Consider the following 21,157-nt stretch of genomic DNA (forward strand, 5'->3'; position numbering starts at 1 on the left):
TGCCTTTTCTTAGCCATGTGTTGGATGCGTCTTGATCGATGTGTGGCTGTGTTAGATGATACGGGTGCTTGCCATGTAGTGTTTTCTTTTTCCAATTTACTTTCTTCGTATCTGTTGATGTTATGTGATCTAAAGGATTGTAGAAGTGGTTATGAAATTGCAGTGGTGTAGCCGATGTATTTATATGAGTGACTGCTTTGTGTATTTTGCTAGTTTCTGCTCGTTCTAGAAAGAATTTTCTTAAATTGTCTACCTGTCCATAATGTAGGTTTTTTATGTCGATGAATTCGCTTCCTCCTTCCTTTCTGCTTAATGTGAATCTTTCTGTTGCTGAATGCATGTGATTTATTCTATATTTGTGGCATTGTGATCGTGTAAGTGTATTGAGTGCTTCTAGGTCTGTGTTAGTCCATTTCACTACTCCAAATGAGTAGGTCAATATTGGTATAGCATAAGTATTTATAGCTTTTGTCTTGTTTCTTGCTGTCAATTCTGATTTCAGTGTTTTTGTTAGTCTTTGTCTATATTTTTCTTTTAGTTCTTCTTTAATATTTGTATTATCTATTCCTATTTTTTGTCTGTATCCTAGATATTTATAGGCATCTGTTTTTTCCATCGCTTCTATGGAGTCGCTGTGGTTATCCAATATGTAATCTTCTTGTTTAGTGTGTTTTCCCTTGACTATGCTATTTTTCTTACATTTGTCTGCTCTAAAAGCCATATTTATATCATTGCTGAATACTTCTGTTATCTTTAGTAATTGGTTGAGTTGTTGATTGGTTGCTGCTAGTAGTTTTAGATCATCCATGTATAGCAAATGTGTGATTTTGTGTGGGTATGTTCCAGTAATATTATATCCATAATTTGTATTATTTAGCATGTTTGATAGTGGGTTCAGAGCAAGACAGAACCAGAAAGGACTTAATGGGTCTCCTTGGTATATTCCACGCTTAATCTGTATTGGCTGTGATGTGATATTATCTGAATTTGTTTGGATATTAAGTGTGGTTTTCCAGTTTTTCATTACTATGTTTAGGAACTGTATCAATTTAGGATCTACTTTGTATATTTCCAATATCTGTAGTAACCATGAGTGGGGTACACTATCAAAAGCTTTTTGGTAATCAGTGTATGCGTAGTGTAGTGACCTTTGTTTAGTTTTAGCTTGATATGTCACCTCTGTATCTATTATCAGTTGCTCTTTACATCCTCGTGCTCCTTTGCAGCAGCCTTTTTGTTCTTCATTTATAATTTTGTTCTGTGTTGTATGTGTCATTAATTTCTGTGTAATGACTGAAGTTAATATTTTGTATATTGTTGGTAGGCATGTTATGGGGCGATATTTAGCTGGGTTTGCTGTGTCTGCTTGATCTTTAGGTTTCAGATAGGTTATTCCATGTGTAAGTGTATCAGGGAATGTGTATGGGTCTGCAATGTAACTGTTAAATAATTTAGTTAGATGTGAATGTGTTGAGGTGAACTTCTTTAGCCAGAAATTTGCTATTTTATCATTTCCAGGGGCTTTCCAATTGTGTGTAGAATTAATTGCTCAGGTGACTTCATGTTGCAAAATGATCACTTCAGGCATTTGTGGTATCATCTTGTATGAGTCTGTTCCTGCTTGTATCCACCGTGCATGTCTGTTATGTTGTACTGGGTTTGACCATATGTTGCTCCAGAAGTGTTCCATGTCTGTTATGTTTGGTGGATTGTCTATTTTAATGTGTGTGTTATCTATTGTCTGGTAAAATTTCTTTTGGTTTGTGTTGAATATTTGGTTTTGTTTCCTTCTATTTTCACTTTTTTTGTATCTTCTAAGTCGTTTGGCCAATGCTTGTAATTTCTGCTTCTTTTCATCTAATTGCTCTATTGCTTCTTGTTGTGAGATTTTACCTAACGTTTTTTGTTTTTTGTCTGATATTTCATTTCTTATAAATTGTGTTAGCTGTCCGATGTCTTTTCTCAGTTTTTCTATTCTGATCTGTAGCCTGTGTTGCCATGCTTGTTTTGTGGGTTTCTTCTGTGTGTTGCTTGGTTCTGATCTCTGCCTAGTGTGTATATTTAGTGTAGTGAGTGCTCCTATATAAACCAGTAGTTGTAACTCTTCCATAGTTGTGTTTGATTGTGTTGATAGTTTTTATTGTTGTTTCGACTTGTGGGTTATTTGGCGGTCTATGCAAGAATGGTCTAATGTCTGTATTTGTGTCTTTGTATTCTATATATGTCAGCTGAAATTTTTCTTCTATATCTAACATGTGTGTCACTTCGTGTTCTATTTGCGCTTGTTCTGGTGGCTGTCTTAAGATTTCGTTTTCCTCTGATTGTTTAATTGATGTGTGTTGTCCTTTGTTTGTTTGCTCTGGGATGTTTGAGTCCATTACTGTATTTTCTTCTTCTTCTGATTGCACATTATTTTGTTCCAGTATTTGTTGTACTTGTTTGATGTTTTCTAATTCTGACTGGGGTATCCTGTTATCATTATTATTATTATTATTTTATATATACAGGATGTATGTACATAAAGTCCAGGAATACTTTCAATTATTTATTGCACATGAACTAAACATTGTACAGATGTCATACATATTGCACTTTGAATAGAAACTCTGAAAGTTTTTTGCAAACATTCAATATGCGAACCATGAGTGACCCGGCAGATGTCAATATGGTAATTGAATTCTTGCCATACCCATCCCAGCATGACATGATCGACTGTGGCAGTCACTTCCCGTATTCTCTCCCGGAGCTCTGCTACATCACGTGGTAGATGTGGTACATACATGAGATCTTTGATGTGTCCCCACAGAAAAAAGTCCCACACAGTGAGGTCTGGTGATGGGGGAGGCCATTTCATGAAACAGCTGTCACTTTCTGTAGCACGGCTGATTCATCGATGTGGCAGCTCCGTGTTCAGGCACAAGCGAACTTCATGATGAAAATGGGGTGGAGTCCCATCCTGCTAAAAGATGAACGGAGAGTTCGATCGCATTTGAGGCATCAGCAATTGCTGCAACATGTCCAAGTAGGAATATCCAGTGACAGTGCTCTCGGCGAAGAAGAATGACGCCCATACAGTTTTCAATGTGACAAGGCACAAAAAACATTTACCTTTGGGGAATCGTGCTCAAATTCAATGCATTTGTGTGGATGCTTTGTACCCCAGATTCAACAATTATGCCTGTTCACTTTCCCATTAGTGTGAAAAGTGGCTTCGTCGCCAAAAATTAAGCGATCAACAATGCCACCACCATCCTCATTCAATTGTTGCAACTGCAAACAAAACTCAAGACACTTGTCTTTGTCATTGTCATTGAGCTTCTGCACTGGCCCAATTTGAATGGTTTCATTGACAGCTTCTGTTGCAGGACTTTCCACACAGTCATTGGAGCCATTTCGAGTTCACTGGATGCACGACACACCGATTTCTTTGGACTCCTTATGAATGTCTCTTATACGCGCTCCACACTCACTTCACTCACACTGGGACGTCTGCTTCTCTTTGCCGGGCCCAAGCAACCTGTCACAACAAATTTGTTGTGCCAGTGGTAAATGGCCTTCTTTGTTGGTGGTTTCTTACTGTACTTAGTTCCTTAGTTCTAAACATCCGCTGAACAGCTGTAGTGCACTTGTTTTTGTTGAATTCCAACACACAGAAAGCTCACTCCATACCTGAACTCGCCGTGTTTGTGATTAGGTCTGACTATTAGCAAAATTACTAAACTACGCTGTGGCGGTATACATAAAAAAAACTTTTAGGGTTTCTCTTCAAAATGACACATGTATGATATCTGCACAATGTTTGGTTCTTGTGCAATAAATAATTGAAAGTGTTCCCATACTTTATGTACACCCTGTATTATTTATTTACTCAGTTATTTTTAATAATTTTTTATCCCAATCACCCCCCCCCCCTCCCCCCCCCCTCTCTCTCTGTTTTCCTCCCCATCTCCTTTTCAGTTTTTAGTTTCACTCTTTGTTTCACTTCTTGCTTCTCTTCCTCTACCTCTTTTTATTTCTTACTCTGCCCCTATATCATCTTTGGACTGATGCTGGCTCAGTGCTTACCAATATACTCCCTTGTGGATCTTACTCTCTCAGACACCTCCTCCTTCCATCCTCACAACAGGTGGGTCCTTTTCATCTTGAGGTTGAGGATTTTACCCTCACCTTAATCTGCAATCTCTCTCTCTTTTCTCCCTGAATAGTTCTGAAGGCTTGGAATACTAACCTCCCACCCCCTTCAACGATACCTAAATATGCTTATCAATGGTACTGGAATTTCGCACACTGAAGGTAAGAACTGGAGAGCCACTCAGTCTCTCTGTAACTTTATAGTTACATTCAAGATATTTCATGACTTTCTACCCTGCCATCATACAGCCCACAAGTTGATCACTTCATGGTATTCACAAATGACACACGAGATAAGCATCTTCTCAAGAAGTTCATTAGCAGAAACATTTTCACAGCAACTTTCAGTCTAGGAAATAACCAATGGAAACCTTATTCCTCTAGCACCATTAGAGCTTTCGGTAAACTTCTGAGATATTCTGATAATAAATTAGCACTATCAACTGAATAAGTACACACATTTGAATAACATTATGCATGCATATTAGCACAAGAGAGACCAGCACATACGGCAAATAGGTGATATGACTGTGAATCATTTAAGTGCTGGTAGTACTAGACACGAATCTGTTTCTCACAGATGTCGAGTCGTGCACGACTTGTGATTCACATGGTGAATGTGATGACCTAGGTAATTGTACAGAAGCTGAATTGTTGCAAAATTAACTGAATTTGGGGATCATGGAAGTGCTTCAAGTATTGACCCTGCTATAAGAGACATTTTTGGACACTTCTGTTTGTATAGAAAGATTTCACTCTCAGGAGTGTCCCCTATTGGAAGAAATGGTCCCAAAAAACATTTGATGAACATTGCCTAGATTATAATTTTGCTCTTACTGCCTTGTGTTCCTCCAGCAATGCATGTAGGTGTTGGTTCTCCGACTGGGCACAGTGCTGTTAGCCCATATTATAAAGCAGTAAATGCTACTGCTGGAAAATGTGTAGTGTACAGACATAATCACTAGCATGGCAAATACACTGCCTGACAAAAAAGTGAAGCACCCAGAGTACATGATTGGATTCTATGGAACAGTGAGCTGGGACCACCACACCTACTTTCCTAGCAGTCATTAATTTTTTTCTGCTCATTTTCCACTTCAAATATAGTATTTTACGTACTGTGTATGTAACGTACATTTGAATCCTTCAGAACATTAATCAGATGGTGCTTCATGGAAATTCATTACTCAGACTACAATTATTTACATGCTGATTACAATTTAAAGTGAGCTGGTCAGTCATGTTGAACATATTGATGCATATCACCACAAATCTATGACCCCTGCCTTTACAGTTTTATGGTCCCAGATACACTAAACACTATGTCAGCCATCCTTGCATTTGTTCAATAATTGAAATAGGGTATGGTGCTGCAGTCCTCTACTGTAAATGAGTTTCTGAAAGCTAGGTTTAGAATTTCAGCGTTCTCCTTATCATCATCCGTTACATTACCCGTACTGTCAGCAAGCGAAGGTATTGAATTATTTGTAGCGTTCATAGATTTTACGTACAACAAACATTTTTTGGGGTTGTTTTTAGAATCTGCAGATAAAATATTGCTTTCAAATTTATTAAGAGAATCTCTCATTGACCTTTTGACAGGTGCTTTCATTTCGCATGATTTCTGTTTGTCAGCAGGGCAGTGACTACGTTTAAAACGACTTTGCAAAATTCTCTGCTTTCTCAGTAACTTCCTAATATGTTTGTTGAATCAAGGAGGATGCTTTCCCTCCCCTATATTCTCCAGAATGCGGTGGACAATACCTTTAAATTCCAACCAAAGATGCTCAGTACCTTTGTGTCCCGTAGTGAATACTTGGAGCTGACTATGAAGATATTCATTAATGACACTTTTATTTGCTTTCCCAAACAAGAAAACTGTACGCTTTTTTTTCTTTTTTTTTTCTTTTTTTTCCTTTCTTCTTCCACTGGCATAGAAGCCACAGTGACATTATGGTCACTAATAACTCCTTCTAGATTAACTTCCTCAAAAAGATCAGGTCTGTTTGTCACCAAGATATCTAATATATTGCCATCTTGAGTTGGTTTTCTAACCAATTGCTCAAGGTTGTATGTTGAGAGCGCTCCTAGAATAACTTCACACGAGTCTTTGCTTCTGCCCTTGTGATAAATGTGTAATTTTCCCAGTCAATGGACACCAGCTTAAACTCTCCACCTATAACTAATGGATAATTTGGATATTTATTTCCTATGTACTCAAGACTTTCCCTGAAACATTCTGCAACATTTGTTGCAGATGCTGGTGGTCTATAAAAACATCCTAACACAATGGACACTCCTCCTCTGATTGACAGCTTTATCCAGACTATTTCACAGTCCGGTCCAGTATTGATCTCAACTGCGTTTAAACAGCTTTTAACTGCAATGAACACACCACTTCCCATAGCATCAGTTCTATCCTTCCTAAACATGGTCCAATCTGAGTTCAAAATTACACTGCTATCTATGTCTGGTTTCCACCAGCTTTCGGTACCTAATACAATATTGGCATTACTACTGTTTATTTCGGAGAGCAACTCAGGGATCTTGCTACAGACACTTCGACAATTTACTAACATGAGATTAAGCATATTTAAATTCTTTGGAATGACCTGTTAAGGCGAACTAGCAATTTTTACAGTTGGCACACCCACATCATTGTCACGAACTGGTAATTTTTTCAGGCTAATGGTTTGTTTCCCGTGGGGAGGAACCTAATCTAAAAAAACCTATGTGCATGCCACAATTACTGTGCTACCCATGTAGCTGCTTCCTATGTGTAGTCCACCACTGATCTATCAAGGGGCATCCTACAACCCCATAGTGTAGGTTGAGGAATCTACAACCATTTTCGTCACAGTCGACATAGCCTCTGGTTTAGATTCTCCACTAGAATCCAAACCAGAGGACCCCGGTCCACCTTGGGTACGATGCTGGAAATCGTCAGCTTGGCTTCCACTCCTCGAGAGATGGAGGTTGTCTACGCCAATTTAGCCAGCTGTCGAAAGGACCCAAGGATTTCCTCGGAACCCTGACGATTGGCATTGTTGGTGCCAACATGTGCAACAATCTGCAGCTGGCTGCAACCTGCACACTCGATAGCCACCGGAAGAGCTTTTTCCACATCCTGGACAAGGCCCCCCAGCAAGCACACAGAGTGAACTTTGGACTTCCCCACCCTAGCCATTATGTTCCTGAGGGGCTCCATGACCTGCCTAACATTGGAGCTCCCAGTAACTAACAAATCCCTATCCCACATACCTGTCCCGAACTTGCTAAAGGAGTGGCCACTATCCTGGCAGAAGGTGCATTCTCAACCAGCTCAGCCTCAGCCCCACCCCCTGAACAGATTGCGCACTGAATCTATTAGCAAAGTGCTTGGGATTTGGCAGGAACCTGCGTCCCCCATGCAGCCTTTGCCTTGAGGCTCGAGACCTCGACATAGTCCGCCACCCAGACTGAGGTGAGAGTGGGCTGGACGGCTCAGTCGCACCTGAGGTCGGCTCAGTCGCACCTGATGTCGGCTCAGTGACAGAGCTGTGATATGCCCCCTGCACATCTAGTACAGCAGAGGCTGCCCCAGGCACCCCATACCCACCACACATCAAGATGGCACTCTGGAGCCTGTTGACTGTGGCCAACAAAGCTTACAGCTGTGTTTCGACTGTGTTTAACTCCTCCTTCAGCCGCACACAACAGACACAGTCCGTATCCATCTAGCTAATATGTGATTTACTATAAGAAACTTAAGGAAACCTACTGCCACACAAGGTTAATGACTACACTCTAGTTGGCAAAAAGGACACTCAACAATGAAAAACAATAAAAATGTATGTTGGAAGCTAGATCTGGCACTTATTTTCCTGCTAGGGGCTATCTAGTGAATGCTAAAGAAGATAAAAACAGTGACCTACAGTAATCTGCTAGAGGTTATCTAGTGAATATTATTAAAGAATTAAACAGTAACCTACAGTAAGCTACACCTACTGATTATCCCCCATATTTATAATATAAGCAAACATTTACGTACACGTGAAAATGACCTAATAAAACTATAAAAATCGCTATCTTCAATGTATCAAGTCTAAATGACACTAATAAATGTAAATACTGAGTATTGTACACTGACTTAATTGATAATCCCACATATTAACCCTTTTAGTGCCAAATACGATCTGATCGTGATCCAGATTTTCGGCGAAAAATGCCAGTAACGATCTGATCGTGATGCCTTTCTCATTCGCTAGGAAATACTAACAACTTTGCCTTCAAACGCGGAAAAAATGAATGAGAAAGGCATCACGATCAGATCGTTACTGGCATTTTTCGCCAAAAATCTGGATCACGATCAGATCGTATTTGGCACTAAAAGGGTTAAACGTCAGTTAAAAATGTAAACAAACGTTTGTGCAGTCTACATACACACTATGTGATCAAAAGTATTCAGACACCTGGCTGAAAATGACTTACAAGTTCATGGCACCCTCCTTTGGTAATGCTGGAATTCGATATGGTGTTGACCCACCCTTAGCCTTGATGACAGCTTCCACTCTCGTAGGCATACGTTCAGTCAGGTGCTGGAAGATTTCTTAGGGGATTGGCAGCCCATTCGTCACAGAGTGTTACTCCTCATATCACTGTGCGGGTATCCATCAGGTATGACTTCAGTTTATGGCTGGTAGTGACAGAGGGAGCTCTGATGCACTATAGTACATCAGGGACATCCAGCATCCTCAAGCAGGAGAGACATCAATGTCAGTCAGTGAGGCCTGGCATGGAGTCGACATTCCAAAACTTCCCAAACGTGTTCTATAGGATTCAGGTCAGGACTCTGTGCAGGCCAGTCCATTACAGGGATGTTATTGTCATGCAACCACTCCACCACAGGCTGTGCATTACGAACAGGTGCTTGGTCATGTTGAAAGATGCAATCGCCATCCTTGAATTGCTCTTCAGCAGTGGGAAGCAAGAAAGTGCTTAAAACATCAATGTAGTCCTGTGCTGTGATAGTGCCATGCAAAACAACAAGGGGTGCAGCGAGCCCCCTCCATGAAAAACACGACCACACCATAACACCACCACCTACGAATTTTACTGTTGGCACTACGCCCGCTGGCAGATGACGTTCACCGGGCATTCACCAGACCCACACCCTGCCATTGGATTGCCACATTGTGTACCATGATTCGTCACTCCACCCAACGTTTTTCCACTGTTCAATCATTCAATGTTTACACTCTTGAAACCAAGCGAAGCATTGTTTGGCATTTACTGGCGTGATGTGTGGCTTATGAGCAGCCACTCAACCATGAAATCCAAGTTTTCTCACCTCCCCCCTAACTGTCCTGGTACTCGCTGTGGATCCTGATGCAATTTGGAATTTCTGTGTGATGGTCTGAATAGATGTCTGCCTATTACACATTATGACCCTCTTCAACAGTCGGTGGTCTCTGTCAGTCAACAGACGAGGTCGGCCTGTACGCTTTTGTGCTGTATGAGTCCTTTTATGTTTCCACTTCACTATCACATCGGAAACAGTGGACCTAGGGATGTTTAGGAGTGCAGAAATCTCACATACTAACGTATGATACATCTACATCTACATTTATACTCCGCAAGCCACCCAACAGTGTGTGGCGGAGGGCACTTTACGTGCCACTGTCATTACCTCCCTTTCCTGTTCCAGTCGCGTATGGTTCGTGGGAAGAACGACTGTCTGAAAGCCTCCGTGCATGCTCTAATCTCTCTAATTTTACATTCGTGATCTCCTCGGGAGGTATAAGTAGGGGGAAGCAATATATTCGATACCTCATCCAGAAACGCACCCTCTCGAAACCTGGCGAGCAAGCTACACCGCGATGCAGAGCGCCTCTCTTGCAGAGTCTGCCACTTGAGTTTATTAAACATCTCCGTAATGCTATCACGGTTACCAAATAACCCTGTGACGAAACGCGCCGCTCTTCTTTGGATCTTCTCTATCTCCTCCGTCAAACCGATCTGGTACGGATCCCACACTGATGAGCAATACTCAAGTATAGGTCGAACGAGTGTTTTGTAAGCCACCTCCTTTGTTGATGGACTACATTTTCTAAGCACTCTCCCAATGAATCTTAACCTGGTACCCGCCTTACCAACAATTAATTTTATATGATCATTCCACTTCAAATCGTTCCGCATGCATACTCCCAGATATTTTACAGAAGTAACTGCTACCAGTGTTTGTTCCGCTATCATATAATCATACAATAAAGGATCCTTCTTTCTATGTATTCGCAATACATTACATTTGTCTATGTTAAGGGTCAGTTGCCACTCCCTGCACCAAGTGCCTATCCGCTGCAGATCTTCCTGCATTTCGCTACAATTTTCTAATGCTGCAACTTCTCTGTATACTACAGCATCATCCGCGAAAAGCCGCATGGAACTTCCGACACAATCTACTAGGTCATTTATATATATTGTGAAAAGCAATGGTCCCATAACACTCCCCTGTGGCACGCCAGAGGTTACTTTAACGTCTGTAGACGTCTCTCCATTGATAACAACATGCTGTGTTCTGTTTGCTAAAAACTCTTCAATCCAGCCACACAGCTGGTCTGATATTCCGTAGGCTCTTACTTTGTTTATCAGGCGACAGTGCGGAACTGTATCGAACGCCTTCCGGAAGTCAAGAAAAATAGCATCTACCTGGGAGCCTGTATCTAATATTTTCTGGGTCTCATGAACAAATAAAGCGAGTTGGGTCTCACACGATCGCTGTTTCCGGAATCCATGTTGATTCCTACATAGTAGATTCTGGGTTTCCAAAAATGACATGATACTCGAGCAAAAAACATGTTCTAAAATTCTACAACAGATCGACGTCAGAGATATAGGTCTATAGTTTTGCGCATCTGCTCGACGACCCTTCTTGAAGACTGGGACTATCTGTGCTCTTTTCCAATCATTTGGAACCGTCCGTTCCTCTAGAGACTTGCGGTACATGGCTGTTAGAAGGGGGGCAAGTTCTTTCGCATACTCTGTGTAGAATCGAATTGGTATCCCGTCAGGTCCAGTGGACTTTCCTCTATTGAGTGATTCCAGTTGCTTTTCTATTCCTTGGACACTTATTTTGATGTCAGCCATTTTTTCGTTTGTGCGAGGATTTAGAGAAGGAACTGCAGTGCGGTCTTCCTCTGTGAAACAGCTTTGGAAAAAGGTGTTTAGTATTTCAGCTTTACGCGTGTCATCCTCTGTTTCAATGCCATCATCATCCCGTAGTGTCTGGATATGCTGTTTCGAGCCACTTACTGATTTAACGTAAGACCAGAACTTCCTAGGATTTTCTGTCAAGTCGGTACATAGAATTTTACTTTCAAATTCACTGAACGCTTCACGCATAGCCCTCCTTACGCTAACTTTGACATCGTTTAGCTTCTGTTTGTCTGAGAGGTTTTGGCTGCGTTTAAACATGGTGTGGAGCTCTCTTTGCTTTCGCAGTAGTTTCCTAACTTTGTTGTTGTACCACGGTGGGTTTTTCCTGTCCCTCACAGTTTTACTCGGCACGTACCTGTCTAAAACGCATTTTACGATTGCCTTGAACTTTTTCCATAAACACTCAACATTGTCAGTGTCGGAACAGAAATTTTCATTTTGATCTGTTAGGTAGTCTGAAATCTGCCTTCTATTACTCTTGCTAAACAGATAAACCTTCCTCCCTTTTTTTTATATTCCTATTAACTTCCATATTCAGGGATGCTGCAACGGCCTTATGATCACTGATTCCCTGTTCTGTACATACAGAGTCGAAAAGTTCGGGTCTGTTTGTTATCAGTAGGTCCAAGATGTTATCTCCACGAGTCGGTTCTCTGTTTAATTGCTCGAGGTAATTTTCGGATAGTGCACTCAGTATAATGTCACTCGATGCTCTGTCCCTACCACCCGTCCTAAACATCTGAGTGTCCCAGTCTGTATCTGGTAAACTGAAATCTCCACCTCAGACTATAACATGCTGAGAAAATTTATGTGAAATGTATTCCAAATTTTCTCTCAGTTGCTCTGCCACTAATGCTGCTGAGTCGGGAGGTCAGTAAAAGGAGCCAATTATTAACCTAGTTCGGTTGTTGAGTGTAACCTCCACCCATAATAATTCACAGGAACTATCCACTTCTACTTCACTACAGGATAAACTACTACTAACAGCGACGAACACTCCACCACCGGTTGCATGCAATCTATCCTTTCTAAACACCGTCTGTACCTTTGTAAAAATTTCGGCGGAATTTATCTCTGGCTTAAGCCAGCTTTCTGTACCTATAACGATTTCAGCATCGGTGCTTTCTATCAGCGCTTGAAGTTCTGGTACTTTACCAACGCAGCTTCGACAGTTGACAATTACAATACCGATTGCTGCTTGGTCCCCGTATGTCCTGACTTTGCCCCGCACCCGTTGAGGCTGTTGCCCTTTCTGTACTTGCCCAAGGCCACCTAACCTAAAAAACCGCCCAGCCCACGCCACACAACCCCTGCTACCCGTGTAGCCGCTTGTTGCGTGTAGTGGACTCCTGACCTATCCAGCGGAACCCGAAACCCCACCACCCTATGGCGCAAGTCGAGGAATCTGCAGCCCACACGGTCGCAGAACCGTCTCAGCCTCTGATTCAGACCCTCCACTTGGCTCTGTACCAAAGGTCCGCAGTCAGCCCTGTCGACGATGCTGCAGATGGTGAGCTCAGTTTTCATCCCACTAGCGAGACTGGCAGTCTTCACCAAATCAGATAGCCGCCGGAAGCCAGAGAGGATTTCCTCCGATCCATATCGACACACATCATTGGTGCCGACATGAGCGACCACCTGCAGATGGGTGCACCCTGTACCCTTCATGGCATCTGGAAGGACCCTTTCCACATCTGGAATGACTCCCCCCAGTATGCACATGGAGTGCACATTGGTTTTCTTCCCCTCTCTTGCTGCCATTTCCCTAAGGGGCCCCATTACGCGCCTGACGTTGGAGCTCCCAACTACCAGTAAGCCCACCCTCTGCGACTGCCCGGATCTTGCAGACTGAGGGGCAACCTCTGGAACAGGACAAGCAGCCATGTCAAGCCGAAGATCAGTATCAGCCTGAGACAGAGCCTGAAACCGGTTCGTCAGACAAACTGGAGAGGCTTTCCGTTCAGCCCTCCGGAATGTCTTTCGCCCCCTGCCACACCTTGAGACGACCTTCCACTCTACCACAGGTGAGGGATCAGCCTCAATGTGGGCAGTATCCCGGGCAACCACAGTCGTAGTCCGATCAGGGGATGCGTGGGACGAGCTGGCCGTCCTCGACAAACCGCCATCCGGACCCCCACAGTGATGCCCACTGGCAACAGCCTCAAGCTGTGTGACCGAAGCCAACACTGCCTGAAGCTGGGAGCGAAGGGATGCCAACTCAGACTGCATCCGAACACAGCAGTTGCAGTCCCTACCCATGCTAAAAACTGTTTTGCAAAGAGACATCCAGTCACCTGACCATGTTCGAAGTACATGAGTTCCACGGAGTGCCCCATTCTGCTCTCTCATGATGTCTAATGACTACTGAGGTCACTGATATGGAGTACATGGCAGTAGGTGGCAGCACAATGCACCCTATACGAAAAACTTATGTTTTGGGGTGTGTCCGGATGGTTTTGATCACATAGTGTAAATGTGACTCACTCAGTCTGTTAATTGAAAACAGTGACTTGTATTATATTTCAGGAATACTCATTGTAAATATTATAATTGATCACATCTGACCACCACATGGGAGCATCACCGTATTTTCCACCAAGTACATCGTAATCCATTCACATCTCTGCCTGCTATTTGAGAACAAGTAATAGATCCCTTGCAACATTGTGTCAGCCTGCACCACTGGTTGGAGACTAGTAGCAGCTGGACTTGGGAATTATCACTTGTGCATACGCTGCTGTTAACACCATATCGCAAATGGCTGCATCCGTAGTGGTTCCGTGACTGAGAAGCTGGGACTGCCAATGAATGGCATCACATCGTGTTTAGTGATGAACCCGAGCTCTGCACTACCCCAGATCACCAGCACTGGCGAGCATGGTGGCGATATGGGGAGAGGTCCCTTGCTTCCAATGTTTTGAAGGGGCACATAGGTGTTACTCCTCATATCACTGTGCAGGTATCCATCATGTATGACTTCAGTTTATGGCTGGTAGTGACTGAGGGAGCTCTGATCCACAATAGTACATCAGGGACATCCAGCATCCTCAAGCATTACCTCTCAAACCACAGAATTGTGGTGTCATTTTTCAACAGGAAACATGTCTCTATGAACTGTCTGCATGATGTTGAGGTACTCCCACAGCTTGAAAGATCCCCAGATCTATCCCTGAAAGAACATATGTAGTACCAGTTTGGACATCAACTCCACCTCAGTGCCTGTATCCACGATATAAAGGAACAATTACAATTGTGAGCCAGCTTTCCTTGGAAGAGGATAGAATAGCTTTATGACACCCTTGCTAAAAAAATCTGTGCAATCATCCAGACCAAAGAGGGTGTAGCCTCACACTAACAAATGCGCCAAGTTCTTTGTAAATTTGACTCAGAATCATAAGCACTGAAATATGACATCACACATCCCCTCAACCCTTGAAGTTTGATTTTGTTTTCTCTCCCCTTCTAGGTGATTCACTTTCTTTGTCAGGCAGTGTATGTAGTTAACTTCTTCCAGCATTAATAGCCTCATCTAGACAAAAGTACTTTGGAGAGGAATGTAGAAACATTTCTTACCGCAGAGCTGAGTCCTAAGCTTGATGTAAACATTGCTCCCAATCGTGAAGACTTCTTTGCTACTGAATGTAAAGATAATCTGGCCATCTTTTGTGATATGGTAGAATTGCCATCTTCCAGATATTTCAGCACTAATGGAATTTGAAACGTACATAATGAAAAGTTAAAAAGGAACAACTGATCTATATTATGTTATCAATGACAGACTGTAAGAGCAAAGAGATGTGCCTTTATTCATCTCATTATTGAAAAACCAAGATAATCACTTTTGACACATTCTTCACATTTTATCAATGTTCACCTTCAATTCAATCTCCCATTTGTTTTTCAAATTGCAATATATGTTTCACATCTCTTTGCTCAATTTTAATTTAGAAGTCATGAAAATAATTTTACCGCTAAAATACAAAATTTCTGAAATAAAGTATCTTTGTAGCTACGTTACAAATCATGTCAAATTTTTTAATGAATTTTGTACTAGAGAAATGAAGTAAAGCAGTTCCTAAGCATAAAGGTAAGCTACTGCATAGAACTGCTGAAATCATCAGCAAAGAAAGAATGGCAAATTTCATAAAGAATCATAAGATCCTAAGTTCTGTGCAACAAATTTTCATATGGGGTTACATCAATAGAGATTGTCCACTAATTTCAAGGCACCAAAGTATGATATTTGATAATGTTTGGTATTAATAGTGCTACTTTTTTATTATATATATGGCATTATACCATGACCAAGTAATGTGGCTGCCTGAGAGGGCAATGATGCACTGAGGAACTACTTGAAATGCTGTATAATGTGAGCAACTTTGTTCCTTATTCTTTTGTAATTCTTCTCTTGGGACAGGAATACAACAGGCTGTAAAAGGAGGGATACGAAAAAAAGCTATCAAGCAGATATGACTTAAATTTGTGTTTACAGTTAATTTTGTTAGCTATTTAATTCCTCACAACACTGTGGAGGAGGTCAAAGATTTTTATGGCTGAATAGCTATCTCGCTTCCTTTGTTCCAGACTAAAACTGAATGATGGTTAGTGTAAATCATTTCTCCTTCTGCAACTTGGGTTTTGTCTAGAAAGTTAAATTGACTGTTATATGTATTTTTGTTACACATTGTGCAAATCATGAATTTTTGCACATTTTCATAAACATAGGCTGTAATATTTAAGTAGTTGTAAATGGGTACAATTTGTCCTTATATCAGTTTTCTTTCACTTTTCATGTATAAATATTCCAACATAAATATTAAGGCAATGAGTGATCAGATGATGAAAATGAGTGAATCATCCATTACATATATTTATTTATTATTGTGAGGTGACACAACTTTACCAATATCTTTCCTCCTCTTGTATTCATTGATGTATGTTGCCACATCTGTTATTGTTCTTACAGCATCCAGGAGAGCAGGTTTGTCCTTGTGATCATCCTCTGTGCACTGGAAATAACTTACAAATGCCAGAATTACACTACACAGATCTCACTTCAGAAAGCAAAATAATATATATAAAAATTTCATGAACTGGCAAAAAGTTTGATTAGATGGCATTATATAATATTAACCAACATTTAAAATAACAATATTACCATGTTTTGAATTACAGTAGATTTTGCATTTCTCTTATTATAGTTTCATGATTTGGTGAATTAATTACTTAAACATCAGGAAAGAACTCCTTTTTACATTTGCACTGAATCTTAGTGGATGCAGGGGGTGTGGGAAAGAGGGGGGGGGGGGGGGGGGGAGGGGGGGAGGAGTGTCCTTTTGAAGTCTAAGCATGAGCTGCTCTCCACCTCTCTGCACACAGATTGTAAATAAGTCCATTATGAATACAATTATCTATTCATCTTTTCACCCATTTGAGAAGCTGGAGCATCTCATCTTTTACACTATTCTAAAAATTAATGGCCAGTGAAAGTTGTATTGTGGAATATTATCACCCTCAGTACTAACATAACTTAAGCCTGTAAGTATTATTATTTTTGCTGCTGCTCACAAATGCTACAAATGAGATGTAACATATTGTCACTAGAAAAATTAATGAAAATGCACTGAACGTTTATGATAAGCTAAGTAAACACTGCTAAACTTGAATATATGAAAATTTATGAATATCACTAAAAACAATTAACAACTGTGTCAGTATTTTATTAAAATAAGAAATTTGTAAAATCTCCACATTATTATGAAAAATCATGTTGTCAACTTTTGAAGATAAGTTTCAAAATAACCATATTACCTTTATAAGTTCATTGAGAATAAGAGGATACTTCAATATCCTCTGAACAGGTTTGATCAGAATTGATCCCATATCAAAACATGCAATTTGGTATCGTAGTGTCTCCAAGCCTTTGTTAAAGATCTTCTGTATACCTTCATCTGATTCATACTGTAAATATGAACAAGAATTTCAAATTAACAAAGGAATACTGAACAATAATTATAAACTGAAACTAAATGAATCACATAAAGAATAGATTGTGACTGCAGTAACAACTGATCAAGAAGAACTTCATGTTATCTTTTTTATGCACAATATCTGTGACACCCTTGGATCTTATCACAATTGCAAAACTGCAGATTTTCATGGCCATTGTCATTGAAGGTAGGATCTTCTAGGTTGTTAGGCTGCATCTAGGCACTCTTCAATTTTTTCTACATGACTGACACTTGGACCCCTCTGCTGTGATCTTCTTCAGGATCTTCTGGTGCTTATGTTTAACTAAACCCTGTCAAAAAATAGTGTCCTGTTCACTTATAGAAAGGAGTTTTCCCACACTTATTCTGAAGAAGTGGAGTTATTGGGTAAAATTCTTCCAGCTACTATTGGTGAGCTATCGTCGCCGGAAAGAAAGTGAAACAATCAGAGCAAGAGAGGAGACATGTTTATCAAAGTATTATTATCGTGCTGCAGAGGCAGCTTCCTGTTTGTTTGTGCTCATCATGATGGTGGTGGTGTATTTACTTCTTTCATGGCAGGAAGCTATGAAGCTGGAAGCCTATGGCTGCCTTCTCTACTGAAGTTACCTTTTTCCTAGGAAATATCAACTGCTTCTCAGACTTTCTTTCAATAAATGTTGGTTTTCTTGGCCAGCACACACAAGTTGTTGACATCAATGTCTTGCCCACAGTTCACAATGTTCTGCTTCTGCAGATTTCATACTTCCAACGGCAGGTGAGGTGGTTGTTATGTCCTTCCCATTTTACCTATACATACTACGTCACAGCGACACATGGCTTCATAGACTACCACAGTGCGGTGGTAATCAGATGCAGTCACTTTGTTTCAGAAAAAGTCTTTTATTTTGTTCTGATTGAAAAATGTTGTCTGTATGCCATTTTTCCATAGAATTTTGCTGATGCACTCAGTAACTCTAGAAACTAATGGTTGCCTAACAGACAATGGAAAATCCAGGATGGAATGTAACAATACGAGAGAAGGAAAGTTGCTACTCACCATATAGCAGAGATGTTGAGTCACAATACGCACAATAAAAATATTCACAAAATCATAGCTTTCTGCCATTAAGGCCTTTGTCAGCACTAGACGTGCGCGCGCGCGCACACACACACACACACACACACACACACACACACACACACACACACACAGGTGCATGTGCAAATGGCCGAAAGCTATGATTGTGTGAATATTTTTATTGTGCCTATTGCGACTCAACATCTCCACTATATGGTGAGTAGCAACTTTCCTTCTCTTGTATTGTTAGGTTCCATAACAGTGTGAGATGATGATTCCTTGTCCTCCTTTTTAGCATAACTAATAATATTTTGTTTGAAAATCTATGAATAAGCCACATAGTCTTGTCTTCTTTATGGAATCCATCTCTGATTCCAAGCCATTCACCAATGTGAAAGGCACATGAAGACAGTGTGTTGAGCACTGCTCGCTTCTGGGATGGGTGGTGGTGCACAAGGGAATTTAGATACCCATTTGTGTTTGTAGACTTTCTATACAAAAGTGTTGTCAGATGTCCAATGAAAATGGCCTGCCAGTAGTTACTGGAAGAGTTTTACCGAATAACCTCACTTCTTTAGAATATATGGGGGAAAGCTCCCGTTTATACGTGTACATGTCATTGGTTTTTGACAGCACTCAGCTAAACATGAACATCAGAAAATCTCAGAAGAGTGTTCAAAACTTTAATTGTGTAGACATAATTGAAGAGGAACATGACACGACGTAACAACCTAGAGATTTTACTTTCAATGTTGTCTGTCTGCCTATTTTGATGCCCAATATATGGTCCTCCTTTACATTATTGGCACTACTGAATTTATCATGTAACACATTCATAAGTAGGAATCAGCCGAATTTCAAGGATTTTTTTTTTTTTTTTTCTGCAACTGCAGGAGGTTTCAACATATAGTATGTCACTATATTTCCAAATAAAGTGTTCACAATAAATCAACAATTTTTTGCCTGTTTTACTTAAAGGAGTGAACCCCATGTTAATTATTCAGTATGCAACAATTATTTGCAATGAAACATTAACTTTTCTTAGTAGTGATAAGGTAACATCCTCTTCTCTTATGTGAAAACACAGTTTTCACTATACAATTGTTTCAAAAAGGTAAAATGTTTGCCTTGTATTTTAATGCCATACTTAGGCTACAAACACAAGTACACAATGACTGAATGTCTCAGTATTTACAATCTGTCCTGATAACAACTCAAAGTCCTCATTTCCCTTCACAAGCAATCAGCTTGCACAATCTAATTTGGATACTACAGTGCTGATGTCATTCAATTAAGACACTGTGAAAGAGACCACAAAGAGACATGGCTTCCAAAATACACATCCATTTGTCTCTGCTTTTCTGCTTTCAACCTTTTATGCAAACCAAACAGATAATGTAATTATTTTAAAAGTTGTATATTACGAATGCTGAAATGTTTGTGCTTCAAAGCAGTTAAAACTAGCAAACAACTCTACGATTGTATAAAATTATTCTTTTCCGTTTTCACATGTAACAAATGCATGGCTGCCAACTTTCAGACCAGTCTGTTGGCAATCACATGGCAAACATGGAAGCAGGTTTCGGGAGGGGGCTTTTCCAGAAATTTTAGAAGTTAGAAGCTTGAGTTGGGCCTTTAAATTCTATAGTTCAGACACTCTGCAATTGAAAAAAAAGTCAGGTTAAAAGTGGAAAATCACCAAACTGGTATCTTGAAAAATTGAAGTTCTACTGTGTTTTTTTCATATCCACTCAGGACATCAGAAAATGGCTCATTCAACTTTACTAATATTTAAGAAGTCATCATCTAATGGAAATTTTTCTCTCATGTAACTACATGAGTTGACAAAAAACTTCTGATATCTTCATAAAATTTTATAGCAAAAGATTTTTCAAACCTCACATGATGAATGTAGCTTCTAACGTCGACACCAATGACAATATCTTCATCTCCTTTGTGTGAGTGTGTATGTGCATTTCAGTTCTTGCAGACAGCCGGTTTGATAAATCTTACAATCACTTCTGTAAATAAGGTATTTAGGATGCTACGAAATTTATGAATTACTGGCTCTTGTTTCTGAAGGAATACATCTGCTTTGGTAAGTAACAAAAGCGTATTATGCAAAAAAGAAGATATAGATTCACAACTGGATCATTCATAATAGAGTGTATTCAACTTAACTGAGGATTGTTTATATTTTTTGAAGCTTCATCACTGAAAGATTTTACCTAAGGTTGCCACTGTTCAATTATTCTTTGTATTGATTGGAGCAAAGAGAGCCATCTTGTGCAGATGTACTCCAGTACTTTATGAGGTTTAGGGACATATATATTTTGACAAAGCTTAAAAGTAGACTGTCTGTTTCAACTTTTAGGAGAATGTAATGAAGATCGATTACAAAATCTTCAGTACCAAAATATTTGAGGCTTTTCACACCTCTTTGTTCAGCTAAATGAAGCAAGTGGCAGAAATAAGTTTGTATTCTTATGTGCAGTTGAACTTTCTTTTTAAAAAAGCAGCAACTCCTTTTATATGACCCTCAGTGTATTTGCATCATCACATGCAAATGAAATGCAGTTTTTCCAGGGAATTCCTTTTCTTAGAAGCTCTTCACTCAACAGATTGCAAATATTACCTGGTTACAAAAGCCACAACAGCTGACAGATGAATGCCTTGAAGCTTGTGACGTAGCCTGGTATGAAAGCAGTTTCATTCCTACCCTTTAACCTGACACAGGGAAGAAAAATTTTTTGGTGTCACCTATCTCAGTAAGTTGTGGTGA

General features: G+C 40.3%; 1 protein-coding gene across 2 annotated transcripts in view; it reads right to left on the bottom strand.

Moving 5' to 3' along the window:
- LOC124555307 (dynamin-binding protein-like) overlaps positions 1-21,157 on the bottom strand; it is a 215,072-nt gene that overhangs the window by 89,860 nt on the left and 104,055 nt on the right. For both annotated transcript variants that reach the window (XM_047129182.1, XM_047129181.1), the window contains exons 12-14: positions 17,137-17,286; positions 16,229-16,334; positions 14,899-15,029 (exon numbers count right to left, since the gene is read on the bottom strand). In XM_047129182.1, the coding sequence (XP_046985138.1) occupies positions 14,899-15,029; positions 16,229-16,334; positions 17,137-17,286 (387 nt within the window). The remainder of the gene's footprint in view (positions 1-14,898; positions 15,030-16,228; positions 16,335-17,136; positions 17,287-21,157) is intronic.

The sequence above is a fragment of the Schistocerca americana genome, chromosome X, assembly GCF_021461395.2.
Source record: "Schistocerca americana isolate TAMUIC-IGC-003095 chromosome X, iqSchAmer2.1, whole genome shotgun sequence".
NCBI classification, from domain to species: Eukaryota; Metazoa; Arthropoda; class Insecta; order Orthoptera; family Acrididae; genus Schistocerca; species Schistocerca americana.